Source organism: Takifugu flavidus, chromosome 9 (genome assembly GCF_003711565.1).
Source record: "Takifugu flavidus isolate HTHZ2018 chromosome 9, ASM371156v2, whole genome shotgun sequence".
Taxonomy (NCBI): domain Eukaryota; kingdom Metazoa; phylum Chordata; class Actinopteri; order Tetraodontiformes; family Tetraodontidae; genus Takifugu; species Takifugu flavidus.
The window spans coordinates 8,746,740-8,759,239 of record NC_079528.1 but is presented as its reverse complement, the minus strand read 5'-3'; the positions used below and the strand labels follow the sequence as shown (position 1 = coordinate 8,759,239).

Here is a 12,500-nt window from a genome sequence, read left to right as displayed (position 1 = left end):
CAGGGCCTCCAGGACCTTCAGGGCCTCCAGGACCTCTAGGCCTTCAGGGCCTCCAGGACCTCTAGGGCCTTCAGGACCTTCAGGGCCTCCAGGACCTCTAGGGCCTTCAGGACCTTCAGGGCCTCCAGGACCTCCAGGACCTCCAGGACCTTCAGGACCTCCAAGGCCTTCAGGACCTTCAGGACCTTCAGGACCTTCAGGACCTTTAGGACCTCCAGGAACTTCAGGACCTTCACTCTCTGGATCTGCTGCTAATCAATAAGAGAAGAGAGTTTCCTCATCCAGCTCGTCTCTTCCTCAACACCAAATTAGGAGGCTCTCAGATCCGCGATTATTCACCCAGACGTGACAAATCTTTATTTAATCCTCTTTCCGCCATGAAGGCCGTGATGGGATCACCAGCTCCGAGACGGAGAGACGCTCTTTTGTTTTCTGCCGTGATGAGACAATAAAATCTGATGATCTTTGTAAGCGATGAGAGAATAAAGAGGAGGAGCCGGTGGGGGGGGGGGGGGCAGATTAGTCACAGAGGAGGATTAACGAGCGAAGACACCAACACTTCATCCAATGCTGCCACATGATTCAGCTGCTGGAGGTTCCTGACGCTCATCCTGAGCCTCCGACCCTCTCTTCTGATCTGGGAACACCAACCAGAAGGTAAATACAACCGCACCATCAAAGCCTCATTTAAAACCGCCTGAGATCAAAGAGCAGAACCACCACAGGAGGAGCTCAGACGTGCTAGCTGACCTAAACGCTGGCCTCCAACTTCAACACTGGAGATAAATCTGCATCCTGAGGAGATCTGTTGGAGTGTTTGGGTTGATAATCATCCCTATGATCACCCTTTACTCCAGGTTTACTTCCATTGATTCGGGATCAATGCTGCAGTGAGGATCCTCGTCCAAAGCTGAGGCAGCAGAGGAGAAAAGAGCTGACGCGTCTGTCGGCGTCTGACACCAGCAGAGACGAGGCCAAAGCGGAAGGTTTGGATCAGCGATCATTAGGCCTCCGCCCCCCATTATGGGCCTGGAGCCTCTGAAGGCCCGAGTCCATCATGGGCTCTAACGTGGGAGGATCAGGAAGCTGAAGGACGGACGATTCCTGCGCCGCTCGGAAGGTCGGAGCTTTAAATTAACATTCCACAAAGGAATAAACAAATGAGACTTGGGAGACGGAATTTGGCCTCGCAGCTCCCGACATCTGGAGGAGTTTGGATCCGCTGGATCCCAGTTGGGCCGAAGGTTCAGTCAGTCATTTACTGTGGACGTTTGTCTGCCGATCAATAATCTACTGGGATCAATCCTGCTTTTGGAAACCAGCCTGCTGGAGCCTCTGATCCTGACAACAGCAGTCGGGTCGCAGACGCGATCTCCTGAGATCTGCTGTGATCTCCTGAGATCTGCTGTGATCTCCTGTGATCTCATGAGATCTGCTACAATTGGATTCTTCCCTGAATCGACCACAATCCTTTTAATCTGCTCCGTTTTGCTTCAATCAGAAGAATAAATGATGTAACTGTGTCGCGCCCATTTCATACTAAGTCGATCAGCAGATCCAGTGATCCAGTGATCCGTTATGCAGAACATTCAGTACTTCCATACAACCAGTATTCCTGCCTATAGCCTGAGAAACCCGTATTCCTGCCTGTAGCCTTGGAAAACCAGTATTCCTGCCTATAGCCTGAGAAACCAGTATTCCTGCCTATAGCCTGGGAAAACCAGTATTCCTGCGTATAGCCTGAGAAACCAGTATTCCTGCCTATAGCCTGGGAAACCAGTATTCCTGCCTGTAGCCTTGGAAAACCAGTATTCCTGCCTATAGCCTGAGAAACCAGTATTCCTGCCTGTAGCCTGGGAGAAACAGTATTCCTGCCTGTATCCTGGGAAAAACAGTATTCATGCCTGTAGCCTGGGAAAACCAGTATTCCTGCCTATAGCCTGGGAAAACCAGTATTCCTGCCTATAGTCTGGGAAACCAGTATTCCTGTCTATAGCCTGGGAAAACCAGTATTCCTGCCTATAGCCTGGGAAAACCAGTATTCCTGCCTGTAGCCTGGGAAACCAGTATTCCTGCCTGTAGCCTGGGAAAACCAGTATTCCTGCCTATAGCCTGGGAAAACCAGTATTCTGCCTGTAGCCTGGGAAAACCAGTATTCATGCCTGTAGCCTGGGAAACCAGTATCTCTGCCTGTAGCCTTGGAAACCAGTATTCCTGCCTGTAGCCTGGGAAAACCAGTATTCCTGCCTGTAGCCTGGGAAAACCTGGTGAAAGATGGAAACATCCCTCTGGCTGTTGGCTGTGCTGCAGGTGAGTCTGGCTGATATTTACAGTAAATCCAGTCATGGAAAAGCAGCGTTCCCCCCCCCACCCCAGAGGAAACACACCCAGGACATTTCCTGCTGTATTTCCCGCTCCTTCGCTGACCTTCACAAAAACGGGCGCCGTTTAACCGTCAGCCGGAGGAAAAGAGGCGGACCTGCGGCGTCCTGCTAAACACGGGCGACGGGCGCGGCGCCGCTCACAACAGCTAACGAATGCCAACAAGAGGGAACGTCACGGCAGCAAATATCACTCCGGAATAATCTGACGTTCCATTAATCTTTTTTATGAAGGTGCAGCGAAGAATAACCTTTGATTTAATGAACACACTGCAGCGACGTTCCGTCCGTCCTCCGTCACTCCGTCTGTCTCACGACCCTCCGCCACCACCTCCCTGCTCTGCTCCAATAATGTGACGAAGCAGACGATGACCTGTGTGTGTGTGTGTGTGTGTGTGGGGGGGGGGGGGGCTGCAGCTCAAGGTTACCTTTCCCATCAAACATCCCGACACATTCCGACTCTAGAGCCAAAGTTTCACTCTCATCTTCATTTTGATGCTAAATCTAAAGATTTGATGATTAAACCATTAAAAGGCAGAATGACGATCATTGATCACCAGAACCAGCTCCTCCGTCTCTGGACCTCAGCTTTAGGATCAGGAACAACGGATCTGAACGGCTGTGGCATCGTGGGGGGGGGGGGGGGGGTCAGTCCAGACTTGTGTGTTTAATGTGCTTGTTTCCACCTGAGACGTTATTGGAAAACAGAAATCCATGACAGGAAAAGGTCACCTGGGAAGGTGTAGTGGATGAACATGAGGACCGATCAGTCGATCAGGGAGGGGGCTGAAAATCCTGCCCATGTTGTTGGATTCAGGCTTTGGAAACGTGCTCCTGGAGGTTGGGAATTACCTCAAAAATGCGTCAAATTAAAGATTTCATTGGTGGAAAATCTTGTTTGTGCTGAGAAAGTAATTGAGCTGCTGATGTCACTTCCTGTCCCGTCCTCAGAGCCGTCGTGTGTGTCGCCGAGAGCGAAGTCTCAGATTTAATATTAAAAACAGATCAAAGAGGAGGTGGAGGTGAGATTCCTGCAGCTCTGATCTCAGCTGCTCCCGACAGAAGAACACGGAGCGATGTGAGCATTAAACATGTTTCCATTGACGGGATAATCAATGATTAGCTATAAGCCTGAATGAGGAATGAGGTTATTGTGAGAGGGTGTGTGTGTGTGTGTGTGTGTGTGATATTAATTAACCAGGAGCGGCAGAGTTCAGGCCGGAGGAGCTGAGATGGCGATATCCCGGCTCAGGGTTCATTATCGGAACAGTGTGTTCAGAATGCTAAACCTGCCCAAACAGAACCCCCCCCCCCCCCCCCCCCCCCCCCCCACACACACACACACACACACAAACACACACACACAAACCCCAAAAAGGCTGGAGTTGCTGCAGCATGTGGAGGAAACACCTCCGTGGGTCCGACTGTAACCCCCCACTGAGACCCAGCCGGGCCACAGCTGGACCCAAAGGCAGCAACATCGTTAGCATACGACACGTATTCAGAGAGACGGCGGCCGTTCGCTGCCCAGACCGAAGCAGAAAAGCATAAATCTGCACATTTTCATCCTCAGCAGTGTTTTTCTGATACACGAGACCAAAAGAAATCCTGTTTCCAGCTCACAGGTTCAGACCGGCGGCCGGACGTTTCAATGGACTGGGTTCACTTTCGGTGTGGACGCATTTTCCCAGTAAAAACTTTCAAAACTCCCATTAAAAGTTCGATTCAGGAGAAAAGATAAATCATCTTTTTAAATGGGGAAAAAACCCAAACCTCTAGTTTAGGATCATTTCCAGGCGTGAACTACATGTCCCACAATGCATCAGGACGGCCTTCCCTCTGAAAATGAAGCCCTTAAATCACTGAGCTCCACCAATCAGACACTCTGCGACAACCCTCTGGAATTGTGGGTAATGTTGCTACAAATAAAACAAGTCTCACTGTTCCCGTTCATGCGGCTCCTGAAAATTCCCCCCAGGACCCAAAAGCTTGGCTCCACGTCACCTGACACGATGCTTCGCTCTGATTGGCCGAAGCAGATTATTCATGAATCATGTAAATACTAAAGGGTGCAGCAAATGTTGAGGTTTCCCCTCTTACAGCGACGGGTTTTGTCACTGTTGCCGTGGAGACGGAGAAACAGTGATGGATCACAGCATCATTGGAGCAGAAGCCCGATTCATGTTCGTACCGTCAAAGTTTCTTTGTTTCATTCTCGCTGCTGCAAAATCTGCTAAAAAAAAGACACTCAAAGGTATAAAGTTGCTAATTTTGAAGTGAACTATTTGATGAGTAGTTTGTTAGATTTTGTTGGTTTGGGTGAGTTTTGCAGGAGCAAACGGCTGCTTCAGGTTTGTCCCCGACAGGCTTCCATACATCCAGCAAAGCTGCTCGTCATGATTCCTTCAGCTCTCCGGCGTCCTCACCGTTTTAGGAGTGAGACGCTGGTGGAGGATCTGTGATGAAGCCAAACCCCCAAACCCACATGGAAAAAAAGGAAAATAGAAGTCCTAATTACAGAAGAAGGTTTAACGAGCCCCCAACAACCGTGAGCTGGAGAAGCTGCTGCCTGTTGGACGTCATGGTGCCGACAGGAAACACTCCTGCTCCAGTACGAATGCAACCAATCCAACATCCGACCGTAAACTCCTGTTTATTTAAACAAAGACTGGCTAAATTCTACGTCGTTGACATTTACCCAGTGCCCCCCCCCCCCCCCCACACACACACACACACTCTTCACGCCTTCTCACCTGATAAACACCACCGTCTCCCACAGGTAGATCCCCAGCACGTTTAGTCGGCACATGTTGGCCAGTCTCATGTTTGGAGGTGATGAGGAGGAGGAGGGGGGGTCACACTCCAGAGTCAGGGCAAAATCCTCGATTTTTGGAGCAGGGGTGAGGGTTAAAACTCTAATTTGTGTTTATTTGTGGTGCGTAGTGGTGCTCATGGCGCCTCCAGCACCAACACCGCGGACAGAAAATCCACCCAGGAAGGATGTTCAGGACCGTGGACAGAGGCAGGGGGCTGCTGGGGGGGGGCAGGTCCAGGCTCGAGGACAGGAGGAAGAGGAGGAGGAGAGGGGGAGGCGGAGGGAGAGAAGGACGGAGCCGAGCTGCTCACAGGCTGATGTTAATTAACGCACGATTACAGCCAATTACTGGAGAGTCCGGTCCGAGCGAGCCGCGGCCGAGCACCACAGAACACATATTCCCTCAGTCCTGGAAAGAGATGCTGATGGCTTCGGAAAGCGTCTCCATAAGCTTCTGGAAAACTGTGCGTTTATATTCCAACTCTGGGAACATCAGTCTGCAGCCTCTGTCTCATCCCGACGCGCTGGATCCGTGCGGGAGTCCGGACGCTGCCGCTGCCGCTGCTGCCGGGGGTCCGCAGGTAGTCTGCCTCTCCGCCCCCTCCTCCTCCTCCTGCTGCCGCCGCCGCTGCCGCTCGCAGTTCCCTCCCAGGGGTGAGTAGTTGTAGTTGTAGTAGTCGGACTTGGTGCAGCGCGGCGCAGCTACTCCCATTGTCTGCTGGCGGAGTTGGAGACGCGCCGGCGGCCGCTGCTGCTCCTGCACTGGGCTCCCATCCGGACCGCGCGCCCTTCAGACCTGCGCTCAATAGATCGGATCCTCCACGACGGCAGAAGTGAGAGTCACAGTGGGGGGAGGAGTGCCTGCAGCGGCCCCTCTTCCATGGCAGGATAGTTCCGGCGGAGACGCGCTCAGCTCCCGTGCGCTCCTCACACACTGGGCTCTCCGTGCTGCAGTCATTTAGCAAAAACTCCGGGAAAAAAAAGAAAAGGGCACCTCGGAGCGCGAGGACACGCCCACGCGCGCTGTGATTGGACAGAGAGGTGTCGGCGCGCGCTAATGATTGGCCAGGGCGAGTGTCGCTGTAGCCGGTCGGGGCCCAGCACGCGCGGTCCGATCAGGCTGTTAAAAGTTATTGATGAGTGGAGACACACCTGACGGACGTGCGCGAGCGCAACCACTCGGGTGCCTTTTCCAGGTAGTCCTTCCGTAACCTGCCGGTAGTTCGTAGTTGGATTCAACGGTTGTAGTTTCACGGTGTTTTAATTTCTGAGTGTTTGACGCGCAGCTCGGTCCAGCTCGGTTCAGCTCGGTCACCCACTGGCCCAGCGGGAGTCCGCTCGTTAGTCCGCTCGTTAGTCCACTCGTTAGTCCACTCGTTAGTCCGCTCGTTAGTCCGCTCGTTAGTCCGCTCGTTAGTCCACTCGTTAGTCCGCTCGTTAGTCCGCTCGTTAGTCCGCTCGTTAGTCCGCTCGTTAGTCCGCTCGTTAGTCCACTCGTTAGTCCACTCGTTAGTCCGCTCGTTAGTCCGCTCGTTAGTCCACTCGTTAGTCCACTCGTTAGTCCACTTCAGGTAGCGGGCAGGTTTAGTGACAGCCGCTGCCGGTTCAGGGTGGAACACCTCCAATCCCTGTGATCTGTTGGATTAGGATAGCAAACGACCAAATGGTTAGTGGAAGCACCAGCCAGGTTTGCTGGGTGACCAGGAGAACAGAGTTTATAATAGGCAGGACTCCTGGGTAACTCGGTAACTATCATATCCTGGTTGTTACCAACTTTATGATACCGTTTCATTACTTAATTACATTAGAAACATACACAAATCTGTCTGGAGGCTTTTATTATAAATGGGAGCCTAGTCTTAATCTAATCTCTCGCTCTCTCTCTCACACACACACACACACACACACCACACACACACACACACACCGTTCCGAGGTTCCTCTGCATCCAGGAACCCTCCTGCCCCTACTGTCCCCCATAGATGGTTCATCTGTAATGTGGAGCAGTAAAATATGAATCTTTGATCATCAGACTAAAGAATCTATGGTTTTAATTATTTTTAATTATAAATTATTATGTTAATCATTTAACATGATTTGCTGCCACAGCATCAATACCAGAACAACCAGCAACGTTCAGAGCCAGGCACAAGACCACTTCATGTCATTTTGTATCTTAAACGTGGAGATTCAGCTCGAGTCTGTGCTTAAAAGATGTTTGTGTGAGCGTGCGCGCGTGTGAGCGTGCGCGCGTGCGAGCGTGTGAGCGTGCGCGGGTGTGAGCGTGCTTCCTGATTCCTTTGGTGCCTTCAGGCATTAAAATCATTCAAGTTCAAGCGGACACTTCGGACAAAACGGTCCCGAGGACGTGTGTGTGTGTGTGTGTGTGTGTGTGTGGTGTGTGTGTGTGTGTGGTGTGTGTGTGTGTGTGTGTGTGTGTGTGTGTGTGTGTGTGTGTGTGGTGTGTGTGTGTGTGTGTGTGTGTACAGTAGCATGACAGACACTATTGCACAGACCAGAACAGCATCAGCCTCAGTCTTTGATTAAAATAATTTAAATATGATCATTTAATTCAAATGTTTGATAAAACTCAATCGTTTCTGTTGAATTCTGCATTTTTTTCAGCATTTTCTCGCACTGAACACGAGACAAACTGACTTGACTTTCGTCACAGTCACATGACAGCCTGATGGCTGTGACGATGTGGGCGGAGCTACAGCCGGCGGAGCGGCGTTATGACATCGTGGTGCGTTCAGGGCTGCTGGGACCAGGGGCCGAGAGGCTGGTTCTGAGGAGGATCGATGCTTCGGGTTTTAATCCCACGGCTGATCGATGGTCCATGCGTGTCGTCCACATGTTCCCCAGCAGCGGAGAGGACGATCGATACGTCCGGCTTCCTAATGAAAGCGGCGGCGCGCTAACGTCCCTCTAAGGTCATCGTGTCCGTTCCGACCGTGTGCAGCAGAAGAACGGCGCGGCGGCCCGGACGCTGGCGTTCGTTGCATATATCAGAGCAGATAATCGATGGCTGTTAGAGGAGGCGGTGCTGGAAGTGGGACCGGAGATCTGAGATGGATCCAACATGTTCTGAATGAATAAGGACGCCTGTGAGGACGCCACGGTCAAACCAGCAAAGAGCCGCGGTTAAAATGGACTCGACGGGGTTCGGTCTGAAGGTCCGGAGGGTCCTCAAGGCCCGGAGGGTCCTCAAGGCCCGGACGGTCCTCAAGGCCACCGCGGTCCGGTTCATTTAGAGGAACCAGGAACTGAACCAGCGTTCACTCACATTTCTGATTCCTCTGAAGCTTCAGCTGCTTCTTCCACAGGTTCTCAGTAAATAATGGACTGTCCTTTGATCAATGTTGCTCTTTAAAGAGTAAAACTAAATTTAAGAAAGGACTGAACGTGAGCTACAGGCCGGCAAACAGCTTTTAGACCCTTTTAGCAGCTAAAATCAGGTTAAGAAGGTGAGAATTGACTCTGATTCAGGCTAAACGGGTTAAAGCTGATCACATGATTCTGAGCCGCCATTAACTCGCCTCGCCGCTCCCACAAGGTGAAGCTGCAGGGACGGAGCTCCAGGCTGGTCTGGTGTCACCACGTTCTGGATGTGCACACACACGCACACACGCACACACACATGCACACACGCACACACACACACCCTTGAGTTATGTGTCTCGCTGGCAATCACATTAAGAGGTACATTTCTTCATATTCACAAAGGGACCAAACTGAGCAATCTGCTTAATTTAGCCTGGACTGATGAATTAATATTACTCCATCCCTCTCTCCCTCCCTCCCTCTCTCTCCCCTCTCTCTCCCTCCATCCCTTCCTCTCTCCCACTCTCCTCCCTCCCTCCTCCCTCTCATCCCTCCTCTCTCTTTCCCTCCCTTCCTCTCCCCCCTCTCTTCCTCCCTCTCATCCCTCTCTCCCTCCCTCTCTCCTCCTCCCTCTCATCCCTCCCTCCATCCTTCTCTCTCCCTCCTTCCCCCCTCCCTCCTTCCCTCTCATCCCTCTCTCCCTCTCTCCCTCCCTCTCTCTTTCCCTCCCTCCCTCCCTCTCCCCCTCCCTTCCTCCCTCTCTCTCCCTCCCTCTCCTCCTCCCCCCCACTCTGTCCCTGTCTGTCTTGTCTCTCAGCTCACGTCAGTCCTTCAGCCTGTCAGCTGCTGTCTCCTGTCTCCTGTCTCCTCCTGTCTCCTGCTGTCTCCTGTCTCCTGCTGTCTCCTGTCTCCTGCTGTCTCCTGTCTCCTCCTGTCTCCTGTCTCCTGCTGTCTCCTGCTGTCTCCTGCGTCCTTCAGGACGTCCCAGCTAAGCGACCCCACACTCTCCTGACTGTGGAGCTGACGGGCCGACGTGCTGCTTCCTCAGGTGTCTTTCTGTCTCCTGGATTAGTTACAAATATAACCTGCCGTCATCTCTGCACCAGCCCGGGAACACGAGGCTTCATGTCACTGCCTTTAACGAGTCCTGGACATTAAAGGTTGCTGTTTAAAAACCTCTTCAGAGGAAAAAAGGCCAGATTCTGCACCAGCTCCTGGAAGCAGCAGGAGGATCTATAGTTAATAAACCATCAGTCACAAAGAGAAGAGAATGAAGTTCTAAAGTTGATGTCTGACCTGTGATGTTTGATGAGACGTCAGAAACGGAGACACTGAAGCAGCGTCAGATGAAACCACCTAAAGCTCTGAGTCAACGTCCTGATGCAGCAACACTCATTAGCTTTGCATTAACGATGACTTTCAGATTTGAAAGCTTCTCATTAAACAGATGGAGATCGATTTAAATACGACGGCGAGAGCTTCACACAGGCAGAAGGAAATGTTTGTTTCAAAAATAAAAGATGAGCAATTAAATGTAAAGAGATAAAAATGAAGGAAGAATTTGAAGACATCCGACCATATTTGGCGTTTCCTGTCAGGTGAGAGGGAAACAAAGAATACTCTAATGAAATTAGTTTATTTTAATCTTTGTTTCATGTTTTGTTCTGGTGTTTCTGAAGAATAGCCTCTGATAAGCTGCATTGTCTCACAGTTTGGCTTCTTGAAGCTCTTTTTTTCTCTTGTGACTCCAGCAGCAGAATTCTTCAGGTGATTCCAGTGGAATTGATTATTAAGAGGGTTCTAAAGGATCAGAATCTTGTTGAAGGACTGGAATCTCTGGAACTCTGGTCTGGATCCAGGAGACTAAAACGAGCTTGTTGCCTGCTGGGACGTTCTGAAGGTGCCGTTTGCATCTGGACACGATTCAGCCGGATGTTTTTAGCCTCCCTGTTTTTAGGGGACGATGCGTCACCTCCCTGGTTTGCTTGACCCACTTCTGCTCAGGGCTTCCATCCTCCTCAGAGGCTCTTCCTCACGTGTGCTAGATGAAGATGGGTGACGTGAGCTCGGCGGGAACCCGTCCCTTCATTACATCCGTCACCATCGGTGAGATTAATACCAGCAGGTCGCTGCCTTTATTGCCACTGAGGAGACAAATGCAGGTGTCGCCCCCCTAATTGCCCTCTGATGGTGCAGGAGGAGCTGCTGCGTCAGAACGGACCAGGACCATCAAGATCCACGGGCAGCTGGAGGTCCTGGCGTGACTTTAGCACATTTTTGGACAAAGCAGAGATTTCTTTCTGCTGTTTTTAAGGTTTTTGGGTCAATACTCCCAGCGTGCACGTGTGCACGATCACACTCTCCCCGTCTGTGGACCTCTGGGAGGACAAATTCTCCAGTCTTAAAGTGATTCGGGCCGGTGTTGGCTGTAGAAGCTCAAGGTGTGTAAACACAGTTTGGCTGCTGGGTTGAAGAGTCAAACTCAAAGTCTTATAAATAATTTAGTGAACGGGGATTAAACGAGTCCTCGCAGGACAGGTCGCGACCCGGCAGGAATGGCCCAAACTGATGGTTCCGCTGGGAGTCCGGCGCCGCTGTTGCTCCACGTCTCACGGACCCAGAGGTGGGTGTGATCGCGCTTGTCTGCACATCTGCACGTGGAGCTTCAACCTGCTCCTGGATGAAGTTCAGGTGGAACTCTGAGTCTCAGCTGCTGCAGGTTTCACACGTTCGGGACGTGTCCAGGTCCTGGGGCAGACCTCAGGCTCTGGGGCAGACCTCAGGCTCTGGGGCAGACCTCAGCCCTGGGGCAGACCTCAGGCTCTGGGGCAGACCTCAGGCTCTGGGGCAGACCTCAGGCTCTGGGGCAGACCTCAGGCCCTGGGGCAGACCTCAGGCTCTGGGGCAGACCTCAGACCCTGGGGCAGACCTCAGGCCCTTGGGCAGACCTCAGGTCCTGGGGCAGACCTCAGGCTCTGGGGCAGACCTCAGGCCCTGGGGCAGACCTCAGGTCCTGGGGCAGACCTCAGGCTCTGGGGCAGACCTCAGGCCCTTGGGCAGACCTCAGGCCCTTGGGCAGACCTCAGGTCCTGGGGCAGACCTCAGGCCCTGGGGCAGACCTCAGGCCCTGGGGCAGACCTCAGGCCCTGGGGCAGACCTCAGCCCCTGGGGCAGACCTCAGGTCCACATCTCCTCTGGCTGGGATAAACCCTGGAAGAGTTCCTTCAGCCCAGTTTGCTCCACATCTGTGGGATGTTCCTCAGATGAACCACATGATTGATCTCCCTCTCTGGGTGTGTGTGTGTGTGTGTGTGTGTGTTATCTACCACTAAAATGGTACCAGTGGACCTTAAAACCCTAACCCTAACCCTAACCCTAACCCAAGAATGGATCCGATGTTCTTCCTTTCTTTCCATTTAAATTGGATTCTGGGGAACTGACTGGTCTCTGGTCAATTCCTCGAGTCCTTGACTTCCACTCTGCTGGAACTCTGTCAGGGGTTCCTGATGTCAGGAGAGGATTAAGCATGTCCGGACCGCTGTGAGCGTCGTGATGGAGTAGAACCTACTCAGCTGCTGCCGCGGACACGTTCCACGGAGACGGAACGTTTCCTGACGGCTGCTTCCAAGGTCAGAGACGCGTCGGAGGCGGAATGTTGGAGATGCCTGTAAAAGTACAGAAAACACACGATCAGAAAGCAAAGACGTGTTTCTGAAAGCAGCTTGTGAGGGATTTAGACTCGGCTGGAGGAATTAGCACAGCAGCCCGACAGGAGTCGGATCACAGAGACTTCCAGGTGTGAATATCGGGAAGAGTTTAGGCAGCGAGGAAAGGTTAATCCCACCTGGAGATAACAGAAGGTCCACAAACACAGCCAAACTTGGGAATGTTCTCTCTCTCTCTCTCTCTCTCACACACACACACACACACACACACCACACACACACACACACACACACACACACAGATTAAATGCATTA

The 12,500-nt window shown here is 52.0% G+C and overlaps 1 protein-coding gene across 1 annotated transcript in view; it reads right to left on the bottom strand.

Moving 5' to 3' along the window:
• glra1 (glycine receptor, alpha 1) overlaps positions 1–6,161 on the bottom strand; it is a 38,121-nt gene extending 31,960 nt beyond the window's left edge. Inside the window, exon 1 of the mRNA XM_057044067.1 lies at positions 5,135–6,161. Coding sequence (XP_056900047.1) covers positions 5,135–5,205 — 71 coding nt within the window. The 5' untranslated portion in view covers positions 5,206–6,161. The remainder of the gene's footprint in view (positions 1–5,134) is intronic.
• Between the last annotated feature and the right edge of the window lie 6,339 nt (positions 6,162–12,500).